This window comes from Monodon monoceros, unplaced genomic scaffold (assembly GCF_005190385.1).
Source record: "Monodon monoceros isolate NGI ecotype Baffin Bay Population unplaced genomic scaffold, NGI_Narwhal_1 Super_Scaffold_19, whole genome shotgun sequence".
Lineage (NCBI taxonomy): Eukaryota > Metazoa > Chordata > Mammalia > Artiodactyla > Monodontidae > Monodon > Monodon monoceros.
Window position 1 is genome coordinate 9359096 of NW_021703775.1, and position 15473 is coordinate 9374568.

A 15473-nucleotide genomic window follows, 5' to 3' on the forward strand; every position below is an offset into this window, starting at 1 on the left:
GTAATCATTCTATTGCTTGCTAATTATTGGTGATGGCAGTGGTTCACACGTTTGTGCATTTATTACACACCAGGAACAATCCTGGGGGCCATTAAAGCCCTGCTGACTAAGGTGTGCTGCATCCCCACGGGGCAGGAGTTACTGGCCCCACTTTACAGATAGTCAAGCTGAGTTTCCGACAGGTTAAGGAGCTTTACGGCCAGTACGTGTGGGTGACAGGATCCCAACTCAGACCTGGTTGACTCTGAGGCTCTGTGCTTCTCCCACTGCATCGAGACCCCAGAACTCCAAGGGGCACAAATGGGCAAATATACCAGAAAAGACAAACTCATTAGAGCCTGAAGTGGGTTTTTTTAGCAAGTTGAATAAACCATCCGTAGTCTTGCGCATCCAATCCACCCTGTAAAGAAATCCCTTCTCCTTAGAAATCACAAAGGTAAACTTCAGGCTGCCAGACCTGTGAGCATGGTGGGCTCGGTTAAGAAGGGTCTGTAGTACTAAGTAGAGTGAGCCTGGCTGCTGCCCCCGGCCTCTGGTGGTCCCAGGAGGGCCCAGGAAATGGGGAAAGAGCAATGTAGTGGTTTCCCGAGTACCAACCACCCCACTGCAGTCTCCAGATGGGGAAAGGATAGGGGATAGTGGGCAGGCTAGTGCCCCCAGGAAACATGGGTCCTCAAGCACAGCAGTGTGGGATGCCCACCTACCCCTACCTGCATTGCCTGTGGAGTCACCTGTCATAGATTCCTCCTGCCAGGGTCAGCATCCATCCAGCCAAGTGCAGGCCCAGTTTGGGCAATTTTCTTCCCCAACTAAAATGTGAAGTTCAAGGTGGCATTTCTCAGAACCACCTTGAGCAAGTCCCTTCTCTCTCGGCCTCCTGAACTCACCTAGAAAAGGTGTGATGCCGCCCAGTGGGTTCTGAAGGGCACATGGCCGTGGACTTCAGGTAAAGGACCAGCCCTGGGCTCTGAATGGAGCCGGGCCTTGCTTCCTGGCCCTGGGCCCCCTCCTGCCCTCAGCAGCCATTTGCAGGGGGTTGGGGCGCATCCCTAGGCCAGAGAGAGGGGCTGCGGGGTAGTCCAGCGGCAAGGACAGGTTCTTCCTCCTCCCCTCTCTGGGCCTCTGGGTCTCAGTCCCAGGAGCTGGAGCCTGGCAAGGTCAGCAGAGTGCTGAGGCAGGCAGGATGCCCATCCTCCTCTGAGAGGACGGCAGGGGCACACAGGTGACAGGAACAGGACTGGCTGGCCCCTTCCCCACAGTCCAGAGGTTCAGGGCGCAGAGGATAAGTTACAGGCCTGGTGGGTCAAGGTCCCCCTCACAATGGGTGTGCCCTGGAGGGGCTCCTTCTAACCTGCCCAGAAGTGGCAGGGAGGTACCTAGGGTTGGGAAGCAACTCTAAGGGTCCCTGTCAGGGGTCTCAGGGAAGCCATCAGTGTCTGAGTTAAGAGTAGGTCTGTCTCCTCGGTTAATATTTTATTGAGACCGAAACGTGGCGCCTGAGGGTTTGGTTACCTATCCCTGAGCCTTGCCTGGGGAAGGGGACTGTGGGCTAAGAGTCCAAGGAACGGCCCATCACTCAGCAGAGGTTTTATGTTACTGATGCCCTGGGCTGAGGGTCCTTCCTGTAATCTTCACCCTGTGCCACCCCCACCACCGGGCGGCCAAGCCGGCCGTGCTCACTGGGGGCGGCTAAGACCGGCGGGCCTAGGACAGCCAGGGGTGCCCTCTCAAGGTGTCACCAGCATCTCACTCACACCCACCCCAAGCGCCGCGGCTCCATCCCCTCTGGGACTCTTCAGAGCCCGAGCCTTCTCTGCCCCCTTAGTCCCAGGCCAGCCCTCCGGAGCCGTGAGGGGGCGGCGGCCGAGGCGGGCAGGGCCGCGGAGCGCAGCGTCCCTGAGGGCCGCTCCTCGCCGGACCCGGGAACCCGCACCCCGGAGCGCAAGTGCTGTTCCTCCCCTCTGACCGCTGGCCCCCGGCGCAGGGCAGCGGAGGGGCGGGTGGCCGTGCGTTACCTTCCATGGACATGGGCTCCAGGATGCCGAACTGCTTGAGGACGGCGATGAACAGCAGTACCACCACTGCCATGGCGCACAGCTCCATGCCCTGGATGCCCATGGCGGCCCGGGCTACCTGGGGCCGGGGCGTGCCCCTCGCCCGCGCGCTGCCTCTGGAGGCACAGGGGCCGGTGCAGCCTGCCCGGCCTCTAGGGGAGACGGCGGCTCACATGCCCCAGGCAGGCGGCGCTGCGGGTGTCGGCGGGGCCGGGGCCCCGCGGAGGGCGGCGGCGGCGACGGCGGCGGCGGCGAGCTGGGACCGGCCAGGAGGTTGGACCCCGCGCGGCGGCCGAGCAGAGCGCAACTTTCCAAGTCAGCCGGCAAACTTCGAGGCGCGGCGGCGCGGAGCGCAGCTCGGGCAGCCGGCGCGGGCCAGAGGTGCCTCCATGCCCGGCGCGGGCGCTGCGCCTCTTTCGCCCCCTCTCCAGCCTCACGGGCTCCGGGGCGCGGGGTCTGCAGGGGTCCCGGGCGCTCCCGGGCGCTCCCGGCTGCCCCAGCCTCCATCGCGGCTCCCGGCGCGCTCATTGGCCTAGGCGCGGCGACCTCCCGGGGAGGAGTCCCCTGCGGCGCCCCCCCCCTCCAGCGCCAGCCCGGGAAGGGGCGGAGGGAGGCGGCCCCGCCCCGCACGGGCCAGCCCCCAGACGGAGTCTGGCTCCGAGCCACCGCTACCCGGCCACCCCCGGGAGGCCGCGCGGTCGGCGGTTTCACCGAACCGCCCGTGCAGGGTGGGGCCGAGTGGCTGGGCAGGGGGCCGGGGCCGGAGAGGAAGGGAGTCGCAGCGCCGCTCCCAGTGGGGAGTCGGGGCTCCCCCCTCCTGGCGGAGGAGCACTGAGCCTGGCCACCGCCAATCTCCGCCCGGCGGGCCAGCGCAGAGCTGGCCTTCGGAGGATCCGGGAAGCCCTCTCGCCCCAGGGTATTTCCCACAACCATCAGACCACGGCCCGAGATTGAACTTGGCCCGGGTCTGGCCCCCGCTGAAAATGGAAAAGTTGGTATCCAAAGTTCAGGAAACCCGCATGCGCTCGAGGCTTTAGGAGGGAGTTGGGCTTTGGCATTAGAGTCTATGGAGCTGAGTTCAGATTCTGACTTTGCTCCGTGACCTTGGTCGAGTCACGGACTTGCCGCCTCCTCCTCCTCCTCCTCCCCAAAGAGGGGCTGGTGCCTGCCTTTCCGGCTGTGGGAAAGAGCTGAGCGGATGCCAAATGCTACGCGCGGGTAGCGCAAGGGAGTGCTAAATCGTTTGTGCATCGATTTCTTCCAGCCCGGGGTCACTGGGTAGAAAAGGAAAGCCGCGAAAAGGAAGGAGAGAGGAAGGGGAGAGGAGGGGGCGTGGCAGGGCGGGGCCCGGAATCCTCCAAGCCCCCAAACTCCGGGACTTGAGGGCCGGAGCCGTGACTCTCTGCTGCCCTCCAGCGGGCGCTCCGCACCGCGGTGTCCTCACCAGCCCAAGACTCCAGGCGCTGGAAGCGTGCGCTGCTGTGAACATCAAGTTCTCCTTTTCTCTGTTGTCTTAGTGGAGGGGGAAATCCAGCCCCGTACCACGCTTGTGAGCGTTAACCCTGTTTAGACCTGGGGCCTGAACAATAGCAGCTTCCATTTATGGAGCCTCTACTACCCACTCTGTCATTCATTCAACAAATACTGAGAGTGTACTGCGTCCCAGGCGCAGGGGACAGGTCCCAGGGCAGGGCAGGGCGGGAAACCGCCGCGTGCGCCGCTGAGGGCCCCGCAGGAGCTGCAAGCGAGCCAAGCCTTTAGCTTTACTTGTAATCCTTAAGGGCTCCCCCAGTGGGCATTCCTCTTCCCCCATTTTACAGGTGAGAAAACCGAGACCTAGAGGGTGGATTATGGAAGGGGATATAGGTGCAGCCCAGGCCTGCTGGATGCCAGAGCAGATGCTTTCCCAGGAAACCGCACTGCTCCTGGTGGAAGCTGAAGCAGAGAGAGGCTGTGACGTCTCTTTCCGCCTGTGCAGTTCAACCTCACTATTCAACACACCTGGTTAAAAGACTGAGTTATTGGAGATATTTTTAAAGAACTGTAAATGCACAGCTTTCAATTCCATTTAAGTGGGCATGTGGTGAGTCTCCACTGACCAAAGGCAAGAGGTCTAAGTAGAGATGCTAACGATTGCAGGAGAATGTGGTTCTGTTAGAGCCCATGAGTTGCTTGTGTGTAAAAGTCTAGAAAGGTTAAAAAGCCTCCAGCCATCTAATTTACACACTTAAGTGCTGAGCAATATCTAGCCTGTGTCGCAGCTAGTTCCCACCAGTCCTCGCTCGACAGCCTGGTTAAAAGCCCAGCGATGCGAAACCTCCCTAAGCCTGTTCTTCATCCGTAAAACGGGGGTGATAATCCAACCTCTCCAGGGGCTTGTAAAGGATTGAATAAGACAAGGACTGGCATGTGTCGCAGGCTCCGACGGGGGCGGGTCCTCCTGAGCTGCCCCAGCCCTGCTCCCTGCCTCAGTTTCCCCTGGTGCTCCCGAGCATCTCCCTGTGAAAGCTTCAATGACTGCCCATAAACACTGAGCTAGAAACGAGACATCGATCTCTGGCTCTGCGGTGTAAAATATTAACGACGCCTAAGTGGATACCGGGGCTGAGAGCAGAATGTCCGCTCGGCATTAGCAGCCCGGGCCAGGGGCCTAATGGATGGGAAGCTGATTCCCCTGCTCGTTCACTAGCCCGGGGCCTGCCAGCTCTGGGGCCAACCTAGGTCCACTGAGGCTGTGCTGCTAGACCTGTCACACCTCCTCTTGCCCAGGACCTAGAGAGGGGAGCTGGCCGACAATCCCCCAAGTCCCATACCTCCTCCCCACACCCATGAAGTGCCAGGCCAGGCCTTTCCCAGCTGCCTCTAGCTCCCCCCAGGGCGGCATTTGCCCTGGCATGCACTCACCCCTCCCCCACCCCCCAAAGGCAAGCTGGGTGTCGGCAGTGCTCCGTGCCAGCTCCCTGCCTTGGGGGAGGGGCAGGCTCAGGGGAGGGGCACAGACACAGAAATCTCTGCAGGTCAGGGGGCTGAGGGCTGCCACAGTTGTAGAGAAATAAGAGGGAGCCACTGGCTCTTCCTCAGATGACGAGGGAAGCCTGGAGGGCCCTGAGCCCTTGCTGGAGGTCCCCGAGGCACTGGTGTCCTGATCTAACTTAGAACGTTTCAGAGACCCAGCTGCTTTGGAGCTGGGTAGGGTGCCCTCTAAATCTAGGCTTGCACCCCGATGCCTGAGGTTACGGTTTTCCTTTGGCCTGGAATTTTGGGGGGGGGGGCAGTTTGGCCTGGAATATTTTTGATGCCACTCCAGTTCTGCCTCCAGGAAACCAGCCCGGATCACACCACCAACCGCCTGCACTAACCCTCTCTCCCCTGAACCCGCGAGGCCTCCGCTGCGTGGGCCACACCTTCTGCGCTGTGTGTCTCAGCTGTCAGCCCAGACATCTTCCGTGTCATCCGCGCTGCCCCACTGCTCTTGTGGGCAGGGACTCTGTCAGTTTGGCCAACATTCATTGGACGCCGCCTGCCTGCTGTTGCTGATCACCTAGCTGCCCAAGGATTTCAAGAGGTCTTTTGACTCTTAAGGGAGGAATGGGGACGGACACATGCTGTTTAGAGGGACACGTTGCCTGCAAACAGCCCAGCAAGTTAGTTGTTCCTGTCCCAACTCTCTGGAGGGCAGGCCTCCCTTGGTTCTAGTGCATTCTACTGGGCAGAGCAGGCGTTATGCAATTTATTCATCCTTCTCATATTTCATAACAACCAGACAAGAATTCCACAGGCCAAAGAAATGCCTCTAGGACTCCTCCCCGTGATGTCCCAGGGCTCCTCAAATGCAGCTCAGCCAAAGCCGAACACTCAGTCTTGCCCCACCCCAGCCCCTCCTCAAGCTCCCTGTCTCAACTGCTCAGGCCAAACCCCCGGCTCTTAGACTGGGCTCTGCCTGTCCCCGCTCCTGCCCAGTCTGTCACCTAGCTCTGGCACCGTGCCTCTTCCTCATCCATCTCTGCTCCTAGTGGCAACCGGCCCAGCCACGCCATCGTCCCTCTCCCCTGTACCCGCGACATCACCCGCTGCCCCAATGCCTCTCCCCACCTCCGCTCTGTCCTCCTATCTCTTCTCCATTCGGCAGCCAGAATGCTCATCTCAAGGTGAATGTCAGGTCCCGTCCTTCCCTGGCTTGGGAATCTCCAGTGGCTCTCGGACTCAACACTGGTTGTGTTTGCCTGCTCGGTATCCCTCCCCCTGATTTGGTAACAGCACCCTGATTTCCTTTGTTGAACCCCCTGCCCTTGCCAGCCTCAGGCCAGTGATTTCAGGGGGTTGGGGATACGACTGGTCGATCAGCATCAGTTCCTCTTTTCCTGCTCCACAACACCCCTCTGCTGCCATGTGATTGGCTCAGGGACGGACACCAGATGGGAGCCAGGATGATGAGAGACCTCATGGGACTGGCCCTGGACAAGCAGGGGAGAAGCACTCTCTCTTACTATGGCAGCTAAGTGGCCACCCCGCCACCATGTGAGGCCAGCGAGGCTGAGAATGTAGTCACCTCATGAGAAAGCACAGCAAAATGTAGAGAGAAAGAAACTGAGTCCGGCACACAATACCGTGTGCCTGGATCCAGCTGTGCCTGATGGCACATTCAAACCTATATCTTTCAGTTAGAGGAGCCAATAAATCCTCCTATTGTTGCTTAAGCCAGTGTGAGTTGGGTTGCTGTCCCTTGCAACCAAGATGGTCCCGATGAATGCATTTTCCACCACTCACAGAACAAAGGCCAAAATCCATAACAAACCCCATAAGAGCAGCGGACATCTTCTGAGCACTTGCTGTGTACCAGGCACTTCAGCACAGCTCATGTCCCTCATTCCTCACACATCCCGATAAGGCAGGGGCTTGGCAAGAGGAAGACATTGAAGCACAGAGTGGTTAATACTTTGTTTAAGGGCACACAGCTGATAAACCACAGCATTAGGATTCGAACCCAAGCAGTCCAGCTCCAGAGCCTGTGATTTTTTTTTTTTTTTTTGCGGTACACGGGCCTCTCACTGTTGTGTCCTCTCCCGTTGCGGAGCACAGGCTCCGGACGCGCAGGCTCAGCGGTCATGGCTCACGGGCCCAGCCGCTCCGCGGCATGTGGAATCTTCCTGGACCGGGGCACGAACCCGCTTCCCCTGCATCGGCAGGCGGACTCTCAACCACTGCGCCACCAGGGAAGCCCCAGAGCCTGTGAGTTTAATTCAACGCCACCCTGTCCCTGTAGACCCATGTGGTCAGGCTCCTCCTCCTCTCCTTTGCTCACGTGACCCCAGCCACACTTGCAGGTACCAGGACTCTCCCATCCCCAGGTCTCTGTGCAGGCTCCTCCCTGAGCTGTAGTACCCTTCCTCCTCCTCCCCTACACACATCCTACTCGTCCTTTGGTTCTCAGCTTAATGTCACATCTGCAGAGGTGACTTCCCTGCCCTCTTCCCCTTTATTAGTCTCTACGTGGCCCCCATCCCGTTCCCTTTTTGCAGTTATCACAGTGTGAACTTAGATATTTATTTGTGTGTTCATTTATCTGTTTATGCTCTCCCACTAGATTGTAACATTCCTGAAGATACAGGTATTACCTGCCTCGTATGAGTATTTGCAAAATGTCAGACAATGCCTTTTCTCCAATTATTACAGCAGAGGGTGTCCTGTGTCACTAGCAAGAGCATTAGACTGGGAGTCCAGGAGAACCAGGGCCAAGTCCCTAGTTCCAACCCTACCTAGCCTGTTAACAGACTTGGCCAAGGCATACCACCTCTCTGAGCCTTCCTTTCCTTCTTGCAAAATGGGGTAACTTGCTGACATTTACCTGCCGGTCACACTATGAGCTATGAGCATCTGATAAGCTGATGGATGTGAAAGAATCCAAAAACACACACGAGGGACCTTGTTCCTGAAGGAGCCTGCTTCCTTGACCAGTTCTCTTTGCCTTGTAGCATCACCCAAGCGCTGCAATCAAACAGACCCGTGGGGCCACACAGAACCCATCCACTCAAGCTCTGTTCCAGCCCAGCTTCAGATGAAATGTGAGAGATTTATGGCCACAGGTAACAGAAAACCTCCATTCATTAGCTTAAACTATAAGGAACTGTAGCATGTCACACACAGGAAGTCCAGTAGGAGGCTGGCTCCAGGGGCAGTCAGCTCAGATCCAGCAGTATATTTAAGGATCTGGGATCTTGTATCCACCTACACTGCCAGCCACAGAGCATCTACCTTATCCACAGCGTATTGACCTCATGATCACAAGATGAATGCCTAGTTCCAGACATCACACCCTGACATGACAACGTCCTGGGAAAGAAGGGACCATCTCTTCCTATGTCTCTTTCTTACAGCAAGGAAAACTTTCCCATTAAGCTTCTCATGAACAATCCCTCATGTTTCATTGGCTGGAATTGTGTCACATGCCATCCCTAAATCAGCTGCTGGCAAGAGGAGTCAGACCACCACTGTAGCAGAGACTGCTAGCCCTCCATCAAAACTCATTCTCTCTCTTCTACAGTAAAAAAAAGGTCTTAACCAGGGACATGGCTGCCTGATAGTGACAGCATTTCTCAGACTCCTTTGCAATTAGGGGTGGCCATGTGACTAAGTTCTTGCCAGTGGAAGTGATGGGCTGCTTTGGGCACACTCACTTAAGACAGTGAGTAAGTCTACTACTCATTGTCTCTTCTCTTTTCCCACTGGCTGGAACCCAGACATGTTGATGACCAGACTCAGCCATGTAGATCATGACAAACTTGGGAAGGGGCTGGGGGGATGGCACCACAAGATGGAAGGGCTCTGGCTCCCTGAATGACCACATGGAGCACAGCCTCCCACCCATCTGGACCACTCACCATGAGCTGTTAAGGGAGAAAGAAATAAACTTTTAAAAAGATCAAGTGTAAGTTGGCTGTTTTGAAAGTAGAAGTGGAAGAGAAGAAGGAAATACCAGATATTGAAGGCTTCACAGGGCTGGAAAAGGAAAGTGCTTTTGGACCAAACAGAAGAGAAAAGTGCAAAGAAGCATCTTTCAAGGGTCCTTTAAGGTTTACCAGCAGGGACTTCCCTGGTGGCACAGTGGTTAAGAATCCGCCTGCCAATGCAGGCGATGTGGGTTCGAGCCCTGGTCTGCGAAGATCCCACATGCCGCAATGCAACTAAGCCCATGCGCCACAACTACTGAGCCTGCGCTCTAGAGCCCGCGAGCCACAACTACCGAGCCCACGTGCCACAACTACTGAAGTCCGCGTGCCTAGAGCCCGTGCTCCGCAACAAAAAGAAGCCACCACAATGAGAAGCCCGCACACCGCAACGAAGACCCATGCAGCCAAAAATAACTAACTAACTAAATAAATTTATAATAAAAAAAATAAAGATTCACCAGCTGAACATTTAGCCAAACAAAGGTGAGAGGAAGTGATGGGTAGGACAAGGAAGCCAAGAAATAGAGCAGCTGTCAGAACTATATTCGGAAAAGAACTTTGTCAATGGTTACTGACCAAGGAACCAACTGGAAGCAAATGGATCAGAAACTGACCAAGTCTTTGAGGGAATTATATTGTGGTCAGAAGCCTAGTCCCCAAAAGCCTGTGTCTAATTAAGACTTACAATAACTCTTGGGCCTCCCAACTTGCACTAGCAGAAAACTTGTGCAGCTCTATGGCCTCAAAGGAGGGCACACCTCCCAACACCTACTTCCAATGTGGCCAAATGAACACAAATGGGAAATGGAGAGGGAAGGTCCTCCTGGAGGGTAAGGCTGGGACCTTGGAGGAGGGGACATGGTAGGTGGTCTCAGAGAGCAGAACTGGGCCGATTGAGCTTTCTCATTTCACTGCCAGGGCAGGTAGCCCAGGAATCCTCCCTGTACAAATCCTCATTGTACGTGTTTCCTGAAGTCAGATAGAGTTATTTTTAGTGAGTTTCTTAGGGAACCATTGACTGAAACCGCCCACCCTGGCAAGTCACGATAATGACAGCTTGCATGAGCTATCTCACAACAGGAGGTCCCAATAAGGAACAAAGAACTAACAAGCTACCACCAGCTGGAAGAATCCGGGAGGGGCCAAAAGGAGGAAGGAGACATCAGCCCATAATATGTCCTGCCAACCTCCCAGAGACCTTCGAGCTGGAATCCATCTTGGCTGAGAGATGTACGCACCACCAGGAAGGACCCTGGGTCAGACCAAATATGGGCACAAGCAAGATGATTGGCCAGAGACAACCTGGAAACTAACCCCATTACCATAAAACCTGAGACTGCGAGCCACGTGCGGAGCAGTTCTCGTGGGTTCCCTTACCCCACTGCTCTCCGTCCAGGCGCCCTTTTCCAATAAAGTCTTTTGCTTTGTCAGCACGTGTGTGTCCTCAGACAATTCATTTCCAAGTGTTAGATAAGAGCCCACTCTCGGGCCCTGGATGGGGTCCCCCTTCCTGCAACAAGTTCAGGTCATGAGTAATTTGTTATCCAAATCTATCAGATCCCTGAGTTTTGGATAACAAACATTAGAGTCCATGAAGGAAAGACAGCTCAAAAATTTATCTGACTCTGTGCAGTTCCTGAGTCTGGATAGGGAGAGTTCTGACAGCAATGATACTTCTATTTGTAATTTCCATCTAGCAGGATTTGAGAGTTGCAATGGACCACTGTCTACTGTGTGTTTCCCGTTCTTACCTTACCTCCCTTACATTGGGAGGAAGTGTGCTATAGACATGGAAGAAGGATGGGCGCAGGTGTTTGCTGGTGAACAGGGACAGAGACTGCCAGTCCCCCACCAAAATTCATTCTACCCTCTGTGGTGACAAACAGAGTTGTTCCTGAACACATAGAGCTTGGGACTGCATTTCCAAAACGCCCACGGCCTGGAAATGTGATTAAGTTCCCTCCAGCAGAATGTGAACAGAGGTGAAGTGCGCCCTTTCTGGGTGGAGCCCTTACTGCACTGGGCATAGCTTCCCCTCCCCAACCCTACCGCTGGAGCCCATATGCGGCGGTGACCAGCCTTAACCATGTAACAGTGACACAGCTCTAGGGGTTGGCAAAGCCACAAGGTGGAAGGCACCTGAATATCTGTGTAGAGCAGAGCCTCCGACCAACCTGAACACAGAGCTCAAGATGGTCAAAGAGAGAGAAGTAAACGTCTTTGTTCTTAAGCTACTGGGTTTTGGGCGTCTCACTGTTACAGCACCTGAGCTACCCTAATTAATACAAATGTGATGGCTCAGATCAGTCAGGACTACTCCCTGGGGTGGGGAAGAAGGCTCAGCTCTTCTTATGGTTGAATCTGGGGCTGAAACCAGAGCTCTCTAAAGAGCGAGAAGGTAAGGGGTAGATTGGGGCAAATAAGCAACAGTGTCTGCACGAATACCCCTCTCCTTATAGTATCTAAGCCCAAGGCCCAAGGTCTCACCCCTCTACCCTCTGAGTAAAGAGATATTAAGTAAAGAGAGTCAATTTCCTCCAATGCAGAGTCTTAAAAAGGGCTGTGTCTCACCAGCCTCTACTGACAGGCCTCTCCTTGGGTGGGGCTTAGACAAGTCAATGCCACAGGTATTTATTGAGCCCTCACTCCATGGGTGGTCCTGGTGAGCGGTCTGCAGAGGAGTCAGCCTCTTGTGAAGACATTCCTTAGATGGGCCATTATAAAAGTACAAGTTCAAGAATACTCACCGCCATTTACTGAGCCAGGTACCTGCTAAATGCTTTATAAGAATTACCTGGTTTCATCCCCACATCAACTCTAACAATGGAGGAAACAACATCATTTACCCTTGTGGCAGAGACTTCTGGTTACATAGACTTAGTATCTGTTCTTCCCTTCTTTCTCTCTAACAGAATCCTAATTTTGTAGAGGGGCAACCATGTGTTCTGCCAAAAAAACCCCACTACATTTCCCAGCTTCCTTTGTGGCTAGAGATGGCCACGTGACTCAGTTTGGGCCAATGAAATATAAGCAGAAGGCATTGGGTGGGGCTCCTAGGAAACCATCCTAAAGGGAGTGGGAAAGACATAGGCCTTTTTGCATTTCTTCTCCCCCTGCTTTCTGGAATGGGGTTATGATGGCGGTACCGGGAGCCACGAGAGAAGAATACAGGATTCTGCTGACTTGAGCTGCCAAATTAAACCTAACAACTACCTACCTCTGGATTTCTCATTACTTGAGAAAACTAAACCCCTGTCTCATTTAAGTCATCATTACTTAGGTTTTCTGTTCCATGAAGCTGAGGAGAAACTGAGGCTTACGAGATGTACCCCAAGTGTTCACAGCTGGTAAGAGGCAGAGCCAGGGCTTGAAGTCACTCTAAAGTCAGTGCCACAGAGAGATGGCTGCATGCCCCACAACCACTTCCCCTCCGTCCTGTCCTTGAGGCCTCTTCCTTGCCAGTCTTCGAGGTGAGAACTTCCTTCTAAAGGTCCAGTCCCCACCTGAGGTCTCCAGCTGTTTGTCCTCTGCTGTTCCTCACTATCTCCAGGTTGCCCCACTCTCTAGCCCAGTAGTCGAGTGGGTTTTCTTGGCCCCAGTCGTCCTCAGCACTCTCCAGCCTACCTTCCTGCCTTTCCTCTCTGGCCCTGCTGCTCCAAGAACAACCATGGAGGCATAGAAGCCCACGATGAGGACAGAGGAGAGCTTGGCTGAAAGATGAGGGTGGCCTGGATTGAAGGAGAGGCGGAAGGTCTGGACAGGAGGGAACCTCACTGACAGAATGAATGAAGCCGACAGATTCTGCACATCCCAAATGCAGCTGGGGAGGAAAAGCTGTCGCTTTTAAGTCTCTGCTGCTGATACAGCGATACAGTGATTTTCTCATAACTTACTATTTATAACAAAATGGTAAAAAAAAAATTGAGATCGTTTTTAAATGGCAGTGAAGTGTAGAGGTTAATAGTGCAGGCTTTGTAGTCAGGCTGCATGGGTTCAAATCCTGGCTTTTCCACTTATTAGCCATGTGATCTTAGGCAAGTAACTTAACCTCAATATGACTCAGTTTCTGCAACTACAAATGGGAAGGTAATACCTATACCACAGAGTGAGTGTGAGGGTAAAATAAATTAGTACACGTAAAACACTTAGAACAGTGTCCTTTGCCCATTTGAGGGCTGTAGATTCTGTTATTACAGAGAAAGGATTTGTTGCACATCCTAATGACACTCAGAGACCAAGCAGGAACATGGGTGAGTTTGAATACATCGGTGTTTTTAACCATACAAATGCCACTACCTCTCTCAGCTCCCTTGAGTGCAGAAAAGGAAGTTCCAATCACAATGGATTAGCTGGCATCAGACTTATCTTACCACTAAAAACAACTGGACAAAAGTTAACAGAAACAACCCAGAGATGACCCAGATGCTGGAGTTAGCAGATAAGGACTTCAAAATAACTATAATGAATATGTTTCAAAAAATGGAAAAAGAAATGAATGAAAAGATGAAATTTTAACAGAGAATTGGGATTTTGTATCAGTTAGGGTTTGCCAAGGGAAGCAGAACTACCATGAGTGATTTGGAATAAGGGCTTTATTATAAGAACTAGTCCTTTCACAGTTGTGGCAGTTCAGTAAAGAAGTCTATGGAAGGCTGTTCCCTCTACGTATCCCTGAAGTTGCTGTAGGTCAGTAGCACCAGAAGATAGGAAAAAAACAAAAACAAAAAAACAACAACAACAAAAAAAAACAAGGACAGGAAATGAAGGTAAGAACAAATTGGAACCCACATCTGTCTCCCCCCGCCTTCAACCCTGACAACACAGGTGACCCACAGAAGCTGATTCCATCTGCCACACAGAGCTGCACATGTGCCTGGCCCAGTATTCAACAGAAAATTAAAAGTCGTGGCAAGAAACAAGAAAATACAGCTCACACTCAGGAAAAAAAGCAGTCAAAAGAAACTGTCTCTGAGTATCATGAGGTGCCAGATCTAGCAAAGACTTCAGAGTAGCTATTAAAATGTATTCAAAGAACTTAAGGAAATCATATTTTAAAAATTAAATGAAAAAATGACCAATGACTTAGGGGATAGAGAATCTCAATAAAGTGATAGAAAATATAAAAGAACCAAATGGAAATTCTGGAGATGAAAAGTGAAATAACTGAAATTTAAAAATTTGTTAGAGGGGTTCAATAGCAGATTTGAACTGGCAGAAGAAAGAATCAGTAAACTTGAAGACAGATTAATAGGAATTATCAAAACTAAAGAACAGAGAGGAAAAAACATTGAAGAAAGATGAAAAGAGTTTCAGATACTTGTGGGCAAATATTAAACATACCAACATATATGTGATGAGAGTCCCAGAAGAATAGGGGAAAGGAGCAGAAAAAAATATTTGGAGAAATATTAGCCCCAAATCCCCCAGTTTGATGAAAAACATAAATCTACAGATCCAAGAAGCTCAAATAATCCAAAATATGATCATGAAGATATCCATACCTATACACATCATAGTCAGTAGTTGAAAAACAAAGACAGAGGGAAAAGCTCAACAGCAGCAAAGGAAAACTGACACATCATATACAGACAACAATATGAATTTAAGCTGATTTCCCATCAGAAATTATGGAGGCTGGAAAGCAGTGGAATGACATAATTAAGGTGCTGAAAGAAAAGACAAACTATCATCCGAGAATTCTTTATTCAGCCAAAACTATCCTTCAGAAATGAAGATAAAGACATTCCCAGATAAACAGAGACTGAGAGAATTCATTGCTATCAGACCTGCCTTATGAGAAATACTAAAGGAAGTCCTTCAGGCTGAAAGAAAACAATTCAAATCCACAGTAAAAAAATGAAGGGTGCCAGAAATTGTAAATATGTGAATAAATTTAAAAGACTGCATAAATATATTTTTAAAAAGCTCTACTCTTAATTTCTTTAAAAGACATAAGTTTGCATAAACCAATAATTATAACACTGTATGCTTTGGCTTATAACATGCATAGATACAATATATGTGATGATAAAAGGAGGAGAGAGAAAAAGAATATTGAAGGAACACTTTTATATTTTACTGGAATTAATTTAATATTATTCTGAAGTAAACTGTGATAAATTAAAATGTATACTGTAATCCCTAGAAGACCCACTAAGCAAGTAACTCAAAATAATATTTTTAAAAATCAATAGGGGAATTTAAATGGTACAGTAAAAAAATATTTAACACAACAAATGGCAGTAAAGGAGGAAGGGAGAACAAAAAGGAGACAATTAGAAAAGAAGTTGTAAGATGGCAGAGGCAAATCCAACCATACCAATAATTACGTGTGAATGGATGAAAAATGAATGCAAGAAAAAAAAAACAGAAAAGAATATAAGGAAGATATGGGACAAAGGGAAAAGTTTAAAAAGCCTAACAAATGTGTAAATAGAGTCCCAGAAGAAGAGGAGAGAGAGAAAGGGACAGA

At 51.7% G+C, this 15473-nt stretch overlaps 1 protein-coding gene across 3 annotated transcripts in view; it reads right to left on the minus strand.

Moving 5' to 3' along the window:
- KCNIP3 (potassium voltage-gated channel interacting protein 3) overlaps positions 1-15473 on the minus strand; it is an 84841-nt gene that overhangs the window by 21010 nt on the left and 48358 nt on the right. The window contains exon 1 of one of the 3 annotated variants that reach the window (XM_029232660.1): positions 2016-2118. The exons of the other annotated variants lie outside the window; for them this stretch is intronic. Within the exon in view, the coding sequence (XP_029088493.1) occupies positions 2016-2118 (103 nt within the window). Of the gene's footprint in view, positions 1-2015; positions 2119-15473 lie in introns of those variants that run through there. 3 annotated transcript variants of the gene reach the window in all.